Raw genomic sequence first — 15968 nt, forward strand, 5'->3', positions numbered from 1 at the left:
TGGGCAACTGGTCAACTTTTCCTGCACAGGTTTTGACAGATCTCTACCATAGTATTTACTACATCTTTACTAATAAAATACTTCCTATATTGGATTCTGGTGACTTCCTTTTTTATGCAATAGGCTTGAGCAGTCTTGTAGTTACATTTTCATGGCAACTGCGTTATCCAATGATCCTATGGAATTTGAGTTAACATTTAAGGTGTTTATTGCTTTTTGACAGTGTGATGTGTTGTTCTCCTTATTTTGTTTTTCTCCAGGAATTATGTGCGAGACATTGCAAGCGACCTGCTTGATTCAAAGAAGAAGCTTAAAAAGTCCTAATCTGCCTATTAAAATTCCCACCATCCCCTGCTGCACGCCTTGCTTTAGCTAAATGCCTAATTTTCCCTTTTACATCGTGCTTAAATCTTAATTGTTGCAAATTAAAAAATAAAAAAGGAGAACAAGTTACTTGGTCAGCTGGTGTGCATTCAGAGCTGGTTCAAATGGCTGCTGCTTGCTGACAAAGACAGAGCATGCTGGGCCCGAAATGTTAACCCTTTTTGTCATGTAGCTGAAAAAGCCAGAGAAAGTCTATATTGCAGTCACGATGAGTTACTAGAGTTAAAGGTCACGCCCCGCCCCCTCAATGCAAGTCTATGGGAGGGGGAGTGACAGCTGTGATGCCCCCTCCCATAGACTTGTATTGAGGGGATGGGGCATGATATCATGAGGGGGCGGGACTATGACATCACGAGCTCCCGACACTGACCCCTGCATTCGGGACAGTTTGTTCCAAACTCTGAGCACCAGAGTACCCCTTTAATTTAACTTTTTCCCCAAATGTAGAGCAGGCCCATCACCTATGAAAAAGGTGTTCTATGGCTCCATTGTTTAGTTTGACTTAGAGAACATTAAGTGGGTCCATTTATCAGTAATCATTCAGTATTTATCGAAAAAAATTATTTTTCAAAAACACATACGCGTTCAATTAAAGGGTAGTATGTTCTATAAACAGTTGGCTTTATGCTAATGCAAACACAATTGAAAGCGGTTCAGTCGGCATTTGTGCATTCTTCATTACTTTCTGGTTAGTGATAAATGATCTTAGAGAAGCCTTTTGTAAATATAACAGCAAACGCTACAATTTCTTTATTTTGCTCATGATGGGAATGCACTTAGTAACACGAAGCAAGACACCCATATAATGGCACAGATATTTGATGCCAGATTATTATGTTTTTTAAAACTTGAATCCTTGACTTTTATCAAGCCGGGTTTTATTATATAATGTAATGCATTAGACATCATTCAGCCACCATAGAGTATGCAGAGCATTAAAAGAATTACAAATACTTTGTTCATACCATGCATAGGTGAAAAAGTACTATACAAACTGGCTTTACATTTGTATAAAACATAGACCGCAAATCTATTATTTTTCACTCTAATCTGTCAGAGACCACTTCCTCCATTTTGCTACATTTAATATTTACAATTCAGTTCCATGGAAACAATTCGCAATATTTCAATTCACTTATATTTGTGCTTAATTTAAAATATTCTGTCATTTGACAGCTGAGGGTTATTGGCCTTATTTTAATTGTAAAATTTTATGTATGAAGCTGCATATATTCTGTACATTCTATAACAGATGGGAAAATAAGTTAAAGGGGTACTTCCCCCCTAGTAATGTCTGTTTGCGGGGGTCCTGCTGCTGGGGACTCCCATGTTCTCAGCTGCGGCACCCCAGACATCTGGAGCGAGTGCCGGATGACTGGCGATGCAGGGCGGAGGCTCGTGACTTCACGGTCACACCCTGCTCATGACATCACGGCCCTGCCCCCTCAATGCAAGCCTATTGGAGGGGGCATGACGGCCGACACACCCCTTCCCATAGACTTGCATTTAAGGGGCGTTGCCGTGACATCATTAGCTGGGCACGGCTGTGATGTCACAAGCCTCCGGCGTTGCACCCGATGCACTAAACGAACGCCAGGTGCAGCAGAAAGATGGCGGGGGTCCCCAGTTGCGGGACCCCCGCAATCAGACATATTATCCCCTCTGCTTTGGATAGGGGATAAGATATCTAGGGGTGGAGTAATACTTTAAAATAAAAAAACACCTTTTATAGTTTCTTGAGTTGTAATGAAACTAAACATTAACCTCTTTTAAAAACAGAATAGACATATTAATATATATCAAAATATATAATAAAAAAAAGGATGCAAAGAAAAAGTGAAGGAGATTACATTTCTTCATCTTCAAAAAAGTCAAAAAAGTTGGATGATATTGGAACTGCTATAGCTTATCTACCAATAAAGCTCCCCCAGTAAAAGGAACATGGTCATATAAGCTTATTAAATCTGTGAGATACTCTGAAATCACTAGAAAACTAATTCTGATAATCAGAAAAAGCTTTATACAGTAAAGTAAATATACAGGTTTTTTGTAGTGTCATGTGGTATTACCATCATTTGTGGACTGTTTAGTATTCAAAGCCTCAGGATAAGATTAGAAAACAAATAAAGTAGTTTCTTTAAGGTGCTTTGCAATGTTCTTGAATGCTGTCCACAAAGACGGGCCCGCAGCTACAAGTGTTGTTCTGCATTCTTTGCCTTAGAACCGGCAGCTGAATGGCAAAGCCCAAGTAACCACAGAGGTCCTCCTTTTTTTTCCGTCAGAGTAGCAGACTAGGAGTCCTAATGGCAAAACCTTGCTTTTTTACAGACATTGATGAGTGCCTACCAAGCCCTTGTGTGAATGGAGCTACCTGCGTTGATGGCATCGACTCATTCAAATGCTTATGCCTTCCCAGCTACGGAGGGGACCTATGCCAGATCGGTACGACCAATGTGGCTTGAGCTAATTGTACTAACAACTGCATCCCACTCAGACAGAACATCCTTCCTTTCAAAGCAGATGGTTGTGCTTGTTTCTCTTTGGGCTCTTTGCTAATATCGTCCTACGTGTGAGAGGAAAGTGAATAACCTGGTTTTGTTTCCTTCAGTTTCTCTTCTCTTCTTCCACTTGTAATGTCATATATTTTAGATTACAGGACTTTGCCCTGACTAGGACGTCATCAAGGCAGACCTTCATCTTAACTCTTCTTATCTTGAAAGTTTAAACTACCTGCAGGTTCCTTTTCAGAGATGATCCATTATGACTAAAGGGACGCTACACCCATAATGCTTGTTTTGGGTTTAGATGGCTATTTTTAAAAAGCAACAAAATGCTATACCCTATGACTTCCTCTTCAAAGCAACCACACATTGAGTGAAGTCAACAGAAATTTGGCTGCACTATATTCTAATATTCTAATTTGATGTAGTTGTGCCGATCCCACTTTCATTTCCATTAAAAAGGTGTCCCCATTAAAGTTGCTATTCTAATAAATGGCAAAAGCTGTAAAAAATTTACAAATTGTAAACTAATAGGGAATTAAGATATTTAGACACCACACTCTAAAGAAGACCAATGAAAAGTAATCATTTTTATGTGTAAGTTTTCATTTATCTGGCAAATTGCTGAAACATGCAAACAGCTCAGAATGTTAATTGGAGTATTTCTTATTCTGTTCCAAGCAATAGAAAATGTTCAGGGAAGTAAAATAATTAATTACCGAGCTGTTATTGTGAACATCTGTAGTAAAAAGATAGAGCGGACTCTTCTAATTAAACAGGACAACTTTTGGGTTTAGAGACATATCAGATTTTATTAAGTCCTATGAGGGTCCTATTAAGACTTACATTGTTTCCACCAATAATGGCAAGTACTGTCCACCATACCAGAAAAGAGAATAAAACCAGTGTTTTTCAAACTATCTTCAATGAAAGAAGTCATGTCTTGAGGATTTCCAATACAGAAAATGCATGCCCTCATCATATTACCAGTGCTTTGTTAAAGGGGCTTCATAGGATTAAGACAGTCCCCCAACAGAGCCCGCTGTGATGACTTTACCTACATTGTTCATGTGATGCTGCAGCCAATCACTGGCTCCATTGAACTTTCTACATGTACTGTACATGAGTACTGAGGCCTGTGATTGGCTGCAGCATCATATGGACAATATATGTGTTGTCATCACAACACACTGAGCAGGAGACATGGCGGTGCTGCATTAGTTGTGCATTTAAGGGTAAGGTGTTTTTTTTTAGGCTGGTTCAAGGCTCTAGTAATTTTTTAAATATCATGGAAAACTACCATATTTATCGGCATATAACACAAACTTTTTAAATTAAAATATTAAGCTAAAACCCTACCTGTGTTAAGTATGCCAATACTCCGGTAACTGCCGCCGCTGGTCACTGTTTAAAAGTGGCCGCGACTGGACTGCAGATCCTGAACAAACAGCTGGCGCCGCGACCACTCTAAATCATTGACTGGCGACGGCTGCAGGACATCTACTACCCCCCCCCCCCCCCCCCCGCTGATCCCCCAATTGCCTTTAGTTTTTTTACCCCTTACTTTGCCTGCCTGGTCAGGTTCCGTCATTGTCTGTGGCTGTCAGCGCACTAAGCCGCGCAGAGGATGTCGCTCATCAGTAAGCGATCAGCCCCAGACACCGCCGGAACCTGAGACAGCCTGAGTTTGCAGGCCAGGTAAGGAGTAAAAAAAAACTAAATACAAGCGGAGGATCAGTGGGGGTAGATGTCCTGGCAGCCGTCGCCGGAATTTTTCATTACATCGGTCAGTGATTTAGAGTGGTCTTGGTTGGCATAGGCTGTTTGTTCAGGATCTGCAGTCCGGCCGCGGCCACTTAAATCCCTTAAGGACCCAGCCCATTTTCACCTTAAGGACCCGCCCATTTTTTGCACATCTGACTACTTTCACTTTAAGCATTAATAACTTTCATTCTGAGTCTGAGAAAGTTTTTTTGTGACATATTCTACTTTATGTTAGTGATACAAATTTTGTCGATACTTGCATCATTTCTTGGGGAAAAATTCCAAAATTTGATGAAAAATTTGAAAATGTTGCATTTTTTTAACTTTAAAACTCTCTGCTTATAAGGGAAATGGACATACCAAATAATTGATATATAGATTCACATATACAATATGCATACTTTATGTTGGCATCATAAAGTTGACATGTTTTTACTTTTGGAACACATTAGAGGGCTTCAAAGTTCAGCAGCAATTTTCTGAATTTTTCACGGACCAGTTCAGTTTTGAAGTAGATTTTAGGGGCCTTCATATTAGAAATACCCCATAAATGACCCCATTATAAAAACTGTACCCCTCAAGGTATTCAAAATGACATTCAGTAAATGTGTTAACCCTTTAGGTGTTTCACAGGAATAGCAGCAAAGTGAAGGAGAAAATAAAAAATCTTCATTTTTTACACTCACATGTTCTTGTAGACCCAGTTTTTGAATTTTTACAAGGGGTAAAAGGAGAGAAATCACCCTAAAATTTTTAACCCAATTTCTCTCGAGTAAGGAAATATCTCATATGTGTATGTCAAGTGCTCTGTGGGTGCACTAGACGGCTCAAAAGGGAAGGAGCAGCAATGGGATTTTGGAGAGTGAGTTTTTATGTTTTTGGGGGAATGCCACATTTAGGAAGCCCCTATGGTACCAGAACAGCAAAAAAAAAAAAAAAAAATGTCCACATGGCATACTATTTTGGAAACTACATCCCTCAAGGCACATAACAAGGGGTACAGTGAGCCTTAACACCCCACAGGTGTTTGACGACTTTTCATTAAAGTTTGATGTGTAAATTAATTTTTATTTTTTGTTCACTAAAATGTTGTTTTTTCCACAAAATTTTACATGTTAACAAGGGGTAATAGGAGAAAATGCCCCCCAAAATTTGTAATCCCATGTGTGGATGTCAAGTGCTCTGCTGGCGCACTACAATGCTCAGAAGAGAAGGAGCGCCATTGAGCTTTTGGAGAGAGAATTTGGTTGGAATAGAAGTCGGGGGCCTTGTGCATTTACAAAGGACCCTGTGGTGCCAGAACAGTGGACCCCCCACATGTGACTCCATTTTGGAAACTACACTCCTCAAAGAATTTAATAAGGGGTGCAGTAAGCATTTACACCCACTGGCATTTGACAGATCTTTGGAACAGTGGGCTGAGCAAAGAAAAAATTACTTTTTCATTTTCACAGACCACTGTTCCAAAAATCTGTCAGATACCTGTGGGGCGTAAATGCTCACTGTACCCCTTATTACATTACGTGAGGGATGTAGTTTACAAAATGGGGTCACATGTGGGGGGTCCATTGTTCTGGCACTTTGGGGGCTTTGTAAACACACGTGGCCTTCAATTCCAGACAAATTTTCTCTCCAAAAGCCCAATGGTGCTCCTTCTCTTCTGAGCATTGTAGTTCGCCCGCAGAGCACTTTACATCCATATATGGGGTATGTTCTTACTCAGAAGAAATGGGGATAAAAATTTTGGGGGTCTTTTTTCCCCTACTTTCCCTTGAGAAAATGAAAAATTTAGGGTAACACCAGCATTTTAGTTGAAATTATTATAATTTTTCTTTTCATTTTCCCATCCAACTTTAATGAAAATTTGTCAAACACCTGTGGGGTGTGAAGGCTCACTATACCCCTTATTACGTTCCATGAGGGGTGTAGTTTCCAAAATCGGGTCACACGTGGGCATTTATTTTTTTGCGTTTATGTCAGAACCGCTGTAAAATCAGCCCCCCCCCCCCCCCCCCCCCGTGCAAATCACCAATTTAGGACTCAAATGTACATAGTGTTCTCTCACTCCTGAGCCTTGTTGTGCGTCCGCAGAGTATTTTACACCCACATATGGGGTATTTCCGTACTCAGGAGAAATTGCGTTACAAATTTTGGGGGTCTTTTTATTTTCACAAGAGGTAAAAGGATAACAAGTATGGGGCAAAACCAGCATGTTAGTGTTTATTTTTTTACACTAACAGACTGGTGTAGACCCCAACTTTTCCTTTTCATAAGGAGTCAAAGAAGAAAAAGCCCCCCAAAATTTGTAACGCAATTGCTCCCAAGTACGGAAATACCCCATATGAGGCCCTAAACTGTTTCCTTGAAATATGACAGGGCTCCGAAGTGAGATAACGCCATGCGCATTTGAGGACCAAATTAGGGATTGCATAGGGGGAGACATAGGGGTATTCTATGCCAGTGACTCCCAAACAGGGTGCCTCCAGCTGTTGCTAAATTCCCAGCATGCCTTGACAGTCAGTGGCTGTGGAAATGCTGGGAGTTGTTGTTTTGCAACAGCTGGAGGCTCTGTTTTGGAAACACTGCCATACGATATGTTTTTCATTTTTATTGGGGGGGGGGCAGTGTAAGGGGTGTATATGTTGCAACAGCTGGAGGCACACTGGTTGGAAAACTTTCAGTTAGGTTCTGTTATCTAACTAAGTATTTTCCAACCAGTGTGCCTCCAGCTGTTACAAAACTACAACTCCCAGCATGTACTGATCGCCGAAGGGCATGCTGGGAGATGTAGTTATAGTGGCTGCACTCACAGCTGTCAATCAAGGAAGTGTGTCCATGACACTTGGACACAGCAGGACTAGTATGTGTCCAAGCAGGCAGGGGGGGGCAGTTGTTTGACTGGCTTTTTCAGTATGAAATACTGAAAATGTTCTAATAAAAGCAATTGCAAAACCTATTGGTTTTGAATCCTTTACAACATATCAAAAGTTTTTGTATCTGACAGTGCCTATTTAAAGAATTCCTCAATATATAAAAATGTTGTGGCTCCCTGCAGACTCAGTTGAGGAACACTGGTCTAGACAATAAGCACATAAGGGAGTTCTACATACCTATCAAGTCAGTGGTAACTAGTAATAAAAAATGTATTGTATGAGCAAAATTCTTCATAGGAAATACTAATATAAGGTTTTTAACCGGTTAACGACCATGGATCTCTATACTTGTCCATGTACCATTAACCGGGTATGGCGCGGACTCCCGACTTGAGCCCGCGTCATACCGGCCGGCCCGCAGCTGATTCCTGTAGCTGGGGGCCGGTGTTAATAGCCAACATCCACAGTCACTTCAGCCAGCTATTAACCCTTTAGAGCGCCGCCGTCAAAGCTGACAGTGGCAGCTAAAGGTGCCATCATCCCGTCCCTGGTGGTCCAGCGTGATAGCAGGGGGGGGGGGGTTGGCGATCCACTGCTGAGGTATCCGGAGGGCTTAGCTCTCCTTCCACGGCGGCTCCTGCACTCCTGGCAGGACCAGGCTTTATCAATCGAGCGCAGAGCACACAGATCAATGTGGTTCTATGGAACCACATTGATCTGTATGAGGAATCAATTGAGTCTTCCTAAAAGTCCCCTAAGGGGACTAAATGTGTAAAAAAAAAAAAAAAGCTTAAAAAAAAGTTAAAAACACACACATTAAAGGGGTACCCTGGTGCTTACACATCTTATCCCCTATCCAAAGGATAGGGGATAAGATGCCTTATCGTGGGAGTCCCGCAGCTGGAGACGCCCGGGATAATGCACGGAGCACCCTGTTTGTAATCAGTCCCCAGTGTGTTCGCTCCGGGTCTGATTACGGTCGACCGCACGGCCGGCTGCGTGTGACGTTACGCCTCCGCCCCCGTGTGACGTCACGCTTCGGCCCTCAATGCAAGCTTACGGGAGGGGGCGTGATATGGGCGGAGGCATGACTTAACATGCCGCCGGCCATGCGGTCGCCGATAATCAGTCCCGGAGCGAACACGCTCCGAGGACTGATTACAAACGGGGTGCCCCGTGCATGATCCTGGGCGTCCCCAGCTGCGGGACTCCCGCGATCAGGCATCTTATCCCCTATCCTTTGGATAGGGGATAAGATGTGTAAGCACCGGAGTACCCCTTTAACTCCTTTCTTATGAAAAGATGAAATCACCCCCCTTTCCCCAAATTTCATATAAAAACTATATAAGCATAATAAAAATAAACATATGTGGTATCACCGCGTGTGTAAATGTCCAAACAACAAAAATGTATCATTAATTAAACCGCACAGTCAATGGCGTACGCGTAAAAAAAACTCAAAGTCCAAAATAGCGTATTTTTGGTCAATTTTTATACCATAAAAAATGAATAAAATGCGAAAGTCTGATCAAAACAAAAATGGTACCAATAAAAACTTCAGATCACAGCACAAAATATGAGTCCCGAATGTGAAAAAAAAAGTCATAGGGGTCAGAAGAGGGCAATTTTCAATGTATTCATTTTCCTGCATGTAATTAGTACGGTAGTTATGATTTTTTCCAGAAGTACAACAAAATTAAACCTATATAAGTAGGGTATCATTTTAATTGTATAGACCTACAGAATAAAGATAAAATGTAATTTTTACCGAAAAATTTACTGCGTAGAAACGGAAGCCCCCAAAATTTACAAAATGGCGTTTTTTCTTCAATTTTGTCGTACAATGATTTTTTTTTTTTTTTTTGTTGCGCCACAGATTGTTGGGTAAAATGACTGATGTAATTACAAAGTAGAATTGTTGGTGCAAAAAATAAGCCATCATATGGTTTTTAGGTGCAAAATTGAAAGGGTTCTGATTTTTAAAAGCTAAGGAGGAAAAAACGAAAGTGCAAAAACCTAAAAAAGCTTGGCCCTTAAGGGGTTAAAGGTAATATAAGGAATTTTAAGGTACCCATGCACCTTAAGAAAGTTGATAAAGAAAAGACTGTTTTGACTAAAACCATTGTTCCTAGGGTGATATTTATAAACAATCTTTTTAGCCAGATAACAGACTGTCATTGTCCGAAAATCAGGCACCCTTGTTTGAAATTTTAAGCCAACAGTGGGGAAAAAAAGATCATTCAGGAAATATCTTTTATGCACATGCAATCTTTCAAGAAAGAATGTTCTCTAAACATTCACAATATAATAACAAGTGTGAGAGCCAATATGAGCTGCAATATGTATGAATGTGTCAGTTGTTCATTTAATGGTTGTTTTATGGGTGACTGTTTTTTTTTTATCCCGCTCCCCCCCATTCCCGCTGGATTTGGATGTGGGATCCTGCCACAAGGCTCAAGTGATAGCTACCCTTTAAACTACAACCTACCTCTTTCCAATGTGTACGGCTTCTATATATTCAGTGTTATTTCCATTTTTTTTACGAACCTTTTTGAAGAGTAGTTATATCTATTTCAGATGTAACCGCCAAATTCAATGGTTCATGAGGAGTGATATGAGCCTATGTGATGTGCACACCTTATATTCTCCACCATAATGTAAAATCTAATAATTCAACTGGTTTTATACAATTTGCTAACACACACACACACAACACATATAATACAACACAAACAATACATACAAATAAAAGTACCAAAATAAAATAATGTTAAGCCAACTGCTATATAAAGAGAAAAAGAGAACACTACTTGGATCTAAGAGTAATTTGTTTCATTGGCTGATATCTAATTATGGAAGATACTCACTTGGAAACAAACTAAATATGTATTTTATACTACAGAAATTCTGTACAATGAATATTAGTTTGTAAAAATAAAAAACTTCCTCACGTACTTTAGACAATTGGTTGTTTAGATCTTGGAATACACTAGATGGCTTCATGTTTTCACCTTTGTAGAATGACTGTTCCAGGTTAAACCCCCTCTAAGGACAAGGGGGCACTCCCTTCATCCAGAGAAGAAAAGGTTTAGTCACAAGGGGCGACACACTTTCTTTATCATAAGAACTGTAAATTTACGGAATAGTCTACTTCAGGAACTGATCACAGCAGAAACATTTGAGATCTTCGAAACAGGGTTAGATAAATTCCTAGAGCAATATAACATTAACGTTTATGCAGAATTATAAAATCACATCCCTTCCCCTTCGTTGGTTGAACTTGATGGACGTATATCTTTTTTCAACCGTACTAACTATATATAACTATAATGTTTCATAAACAATAATGTTTGACTATTACCACAAAAGTCTCTTTCATACAGTACTTGATTTTTACCAGGCTTTAAATAAATGTAGGCACATTTGTCCTAGGTTATTGCTAGTGTTAAAGAACTGGTAATATAAAAATGTCATCTTGAGTCCTGACAATACCCCTGGGACTGAAAAGTTGACAAAGAGTTGACAAAAGTACAACTATTTTCAGTACCCTGATGCTGATCTACAACCTGTAGGCAATTCCATGAAGCCATAATGATCTTTAATTATTTTGTTTTCCAAGTTATCATTAAATAAAACAATGTCTACCAAACATTTAGATCTTTCTGTTTGGGTTGGATCAACTTCAATGTCAGCATCCTAAAATGGCATCTTGAAAGGTACCTGCAGATGAAATCTTTTCCTTTTTACCTTTGTTCGTCATGAATTTCTGCCTGAGTGAGATTATGTGATTCTTTCTTCTTGTTACTTAAGATTCTTAGGTAAAAGAAACTTAATAACATTCTTTTTTTTTTTTTTTTTTTTCCTTCTGATATTGGTGTTGTTTTGGATTCTACAGGTTCTGAGCTCTCCTTGGCAATCCTGAAAGAAGATGAGGTGGACACATAACTTCAACCTATTGATGTTTTCTCCCAACTTTAATATTTTCTTGTATCTCTTAGATCTTGATGTATGTGATGACGGATGGACCAAATTCCAAGGACACTGCTATAAACACTTCTCAGAGAGAGAAACCTGGGCTGATGCAGAAAATCTTTGTCGTACTCATCAGTCACATTTATCTAGCATCTTGACTCCTGAAGAACAGGAATTTATAAACGGTGAGTGGAATTTTGGGCAACTATGGGTGTCTTGTTGGTTATGTGACAGTACTGAAGTGGGTCCTTTAGGGTAGTTATAGTACACACCGTGGGCTAGACAATAGATGAAAGAATGTCCATCTTTAAAGACCCAGCAGGGTAGTAACTCACGATTAGGCTGATCGTTTTCCAAATCGTCCGAGATTTATTTTCATTTTCAAAGAAGTAGAGGTAGAAATCTTCATAACAAAGTGGAGCAGAGCTTGTAACGGACACAGAGCTCAGATTTTCTGTCTGCTCGACACCTCGGACACGACGGCATTTCGGGGGCGTGCCCCCTTAGTCACGCAAGATGTTTAATAGGGTCAAATCTGGTGACAGGTTTCCTTTAAAGATAGTGCCAACTATTGGAAAAAAAACTCATTTAAATCGTGACCCTGTATTCATAGACACTGATGTTAATTTCCTTTTCTATTTCTTGTAAAAGCCAAACGCAGCTTTTAAAATGAACCTGAATACATATGTACATTATCCCCTCTTTTCTATAATACAATAGGAACAAGTGTCCTGATTTAAAGGTGTTTAAAATGCATGAAAAACAAATAAAAAGCTTATACTGAAAAATGAATGTGAATAAATAAATCTAAGTGGATGTGGACCCTTAAGCACTGTCTTTATTATCTAAAAAGGATTATTATTCTGAACACTCTAATAATCAGAGCTTAAAGGGGTACTCCGGTGCTTACACATCTTATCTCCTATCCAAAGGATAGGGGATAAGATGCCTGATCGCGGGAGTCCTGCAGCTGGGGACCCCCGTGATCATGCACACGGCACCCCATTTGTAATCAGTCCCCGGAGCGTGTTCGAGACCACCCCCGCCCCCGTGTGACATCACGCTCCGCCCCTCAATGCAAGCCTACAGGAGGGGGCGTGACAGCTATCACACCCCCTCCCGTAGGCTTGCGTTGAGGGGCGGAGCGTGACATCACACGGGGGCGGAGGGGTGACGTCACACGCCGCCGACCCTGCGGCCGACCGTAATCAGACCAGGAGCGGGGACTGATTACAAATGGGGTGCCCCGTGATCATGCACAGCTGCGGGACTCCCGCGATCAGGCATCTTATCCCCTATCCTTTGGATAGGGGATAAGATGTGTAAGCACCGGAGTACCCCTTTTAATATTTATGAAATAATGATTTTGCATAGACAAAGAGTTAAATGGGCACTGAACAACTTACCCCCTGTCCAAAGGATAGGGGATAAGTGTCTACCGGATCTCCTACCCAGGGCCTGCACTCATGCCGTGCTAAGGGAGAGCTCAGAATACCCCTTTATATGTATAATAAAACAGTATGAAGTAAGCTTTTTTTTTATAATGCTTTTAAAAGGGCAATTTTTTGTCTTCTTAAAAAAAAATGTGACATGCCTTCTGTGTTGTTCTACCCAAATTAATAAAAAAAACAACACTTGGGTGTGACCAGTTGGGGTCCTACACACTCGTTGACAAAAGAAATGGTAACACATGGTTGTCAACATAGTCATACATTACCAGGAGATGCAAAGATCCTGTAGGACTGTTATTGTATGAACAATTCAACTATTTACTAAAGCAGAGATGTTGGTAGCGGTGCCAAATAACTTTTACAATTCAGTGTGAAAAATGTGCAAAATATGTGTATCACATCCTTTTTTTCTGCTTTAGATCTACCATTGTTGCAATATGGTAGTTGTGATCAATTGCCTGTTCATCCTTACCTGTATGTGTATTAATCCTAGGCAATGCACAAGACTACCAGTGGATTGGACTCAATGATAAAACTCTTGAAAATGACTTCCGTTGGTCTGATGGCAGTCCTATGGTAAGAGGTGCTAACTATGTGAATATGCACAAGAATACATGACTTTTGTCCTTAAACTCTGTTTGATAAAACAGCCGAGCTACATTCTCCTGAATACCTATGGACAGGAGTGCAGCTATTTCTAGGAGAAAAGAGTAAATCTCTTTATCCAAACTTACACCAGCCCTTTAAAAACTTCTTCCACACAACAACCTACTTAAAATATCAAAGTACCATATTTTTTGCCATATAAGATGCTCCGGCACATAAGACGCACCCAATTTAAAAGGGTGAAAATCTAGGAAAAAAAGATTCTGCACCAAATACAATGTAAAGTTTAGGACAGTGATCTTCAACCTGCGGACCTCCCAGCATGCCAGGAGTTGTAGTTTTGCAACATCTGGAGGTCCGCAGGTTGAAGACCACTGGTATAGGAGGTAATACTCATGTGTCCCCGCCGCTCCGGACCCATCACCGCTCGTTACCACTGCCCTGGAGGTCGCCCTCCATCGCTGTCGCCATGTCCCCGTCGCTCCGGAACGTCTCTGCTGCCCGGTATCCTCGCTCTCCGTTGCCGCCATCATGTCGCTATGCACGCCACTATGCAAGGCGCTCTTATTGGATGACGGAACAGCGTGCGCGACGACGTGATGACAACGAAGGAGAGCGCCAGCCATGCAGGGGATCCCGGCACGGAGCAGACACCGAGGAGGCAGGTAAGGTCCCTCCTGGTTTCCTGTAAGCTGTTCGGGACGCCATGATTTCACCGTGGCGGTCCCGAACAGTCCGACTGAGCAGCCGGGTTAGTGTCACTTTCGCTTCAGACGCGGCGGTCAGCTTTGATCCCCGTGTCTGAAGGGTTAATACAGGGCATCACCGCGATCGGTGATGTCCTGTATTAGCCGCGGGTCCCGGCCGTTGATGGCCGCAGGGACCACCGCGGTATTTGCCGTTTAAGACGCACCAACTTTTTCCCTCCAGTTTTGGGGACAAAAAAGTGCGTCTTTTACAGCGAAAAATACGGCAATAAACATCGATGTCTACATCTATGAATTTTTATGTGATACTATTAATACTGCAGTTCACACTTTCTATCATTGTATTGATGATCTTGACATTTACTGACAGCTAAAACATTACTGGTTCTCACCGATGCATTTTACTGTGATTTAGTTTTGTTACCTATAGTAATTTAAGAAACAGGTAAAATTATTATTCATGCTTTCATATAGATAGGACTTTTGGGGGAAATTATAGCTACTTGTAAGCTACAGACATAATGGTATTTTCTACTAAAGATGGAGCTTTTAGTGTTATCCAGTCAGTCTAATACGAGTAAGATGGGTTCAATAAATACCTGCCATGCACTTTATATCCCTTACAGTCTAGTCTAATTCAATTTTAGTTTTCTTCTTTAAGCTTTAATAATAATATATGTTTTTTGGCTATTAGCTGTATGAAAATTGGAGACCAAACCAGCCAGATAACTTCTTTGCCACAGGAGAAGACTGTGTGGTGATGATCTGGCATGAGAGAGGCGAATGGAATGATGTACCCTGCAACTACCACCTGCCATTTACATGCAAAAAGGGAACAGGTAACATTAGTAATACAGATATATAAATATGTTTAGTTTTTTTTCTTAAAATTTTTGAAGGGTAAACATGATATGCAGGGCAAAATCAAGCTTAAAGGGGTATTCCAGGCCAAAACTTATATATATATATATATATATATATATATATATATATATCAACTGGCTGCGGAAAGTTAAACAGATTTGTAAATTACTTCTATTAAAAAATCTTAATCCTTCTAATAGTTATTAGCTTCTGAAGTTGAGTTGTTGTTTTCTGTCTAACTGCTCTCTGATGACTTACGTCCCGGGAGCTGTGCAGTTCCTATGGGGATATTCTCCCATCATGCACAGCTCCCGGGACGTGACATCATCATTGAGCAGTTAGACAGAAAACTTCAGAAGCTAATAACTATTGGAAGGATTAAGATTTTTTAATAGAAGTAATTTACAAATCTGTTTAACTTTCCGGAGCCAGTTGATATATAAAAAAAAGTTTTTGCCTGGAATACACCTTTAAATATTATTTGCAAGATACAGTACCTTGGTAATGTAAAGTAAAAGAATTTTCAGTTTTGGGTTGAGTTACTCTTTAAAAGGGTAAGCTGCCCCTAGACATGTAATCCCCTATCCAAAGGATAGGGGACAACATGTCTGATCGCAGGGGGTCCGGCCGCTGGGACCCCCTGCGATTTCCGGGTCGGTGCTGCGGCGTTGATGAACATGGAGTCTTGGGGCTTCCTTGTTCGTGACATCACACCATGCCTTTTCCATTTCTGTCTATGCCTATTCATGTCTATAACGGCTAGTACACAGAGCCATCATGCCTCCTCCCATAAACATGAAGGGGGTGTGATGGCTGTGATCGCCAGTCATCCGGAACAGAGCAGAG

At 40.8% G+C, this 15968-nt stretch overlaps 1 protein-coding gene across 2 annotated transcripts in view; it reads left to right on the forward strand.

Annotated features, from left to right (window-relative positions):
- The window catches only part of ACAN (aggrecan), a 108880-nt gene that overhangs the window by 82946 nt on the left and 9966 nt on the right, over nucleotides 1-15968 (forward strand). The window contains exons 14-17 of one of the 2 annotated variants that reach the window (XM_056571913.1): nucleotides 2713-2826; nucleotides 11521-11679; nucleotides 13439-13521; nucleotides 14953-15097. In XM_056571913.1, the coding sequence (XP_056427888.1) occupies nucleotides 2713-2826; nucleotides 11521-11679; nucleotides 13439-13521; nucleotides 14953-15097 (501 nt within the window). The remainder of the gene's footprint in view (nucleotides 1-2712; nucleotides 2827-11520; nucleotides 11680-13438; nucleotides 13522-14952; nucleotides 15098-15968) is intronic. The other variant, XM_056571915.1, reaches the window with a different exon arrangement.

Source organism: Hyla sarda, chromosome 4, assembly GCF_029499605.1.
Source record: "Hyla sarda isolate aHylSar1 chromosome 4, aHylSar1.hap1, whole genome shotgun sequence".
In the NCBI taxonomy this organism is placed as follows: Eukaryota; Metazoa; Chordata; class Amphibia; order Anura; family Hylidae; genus Hyla; species Hyla sarda.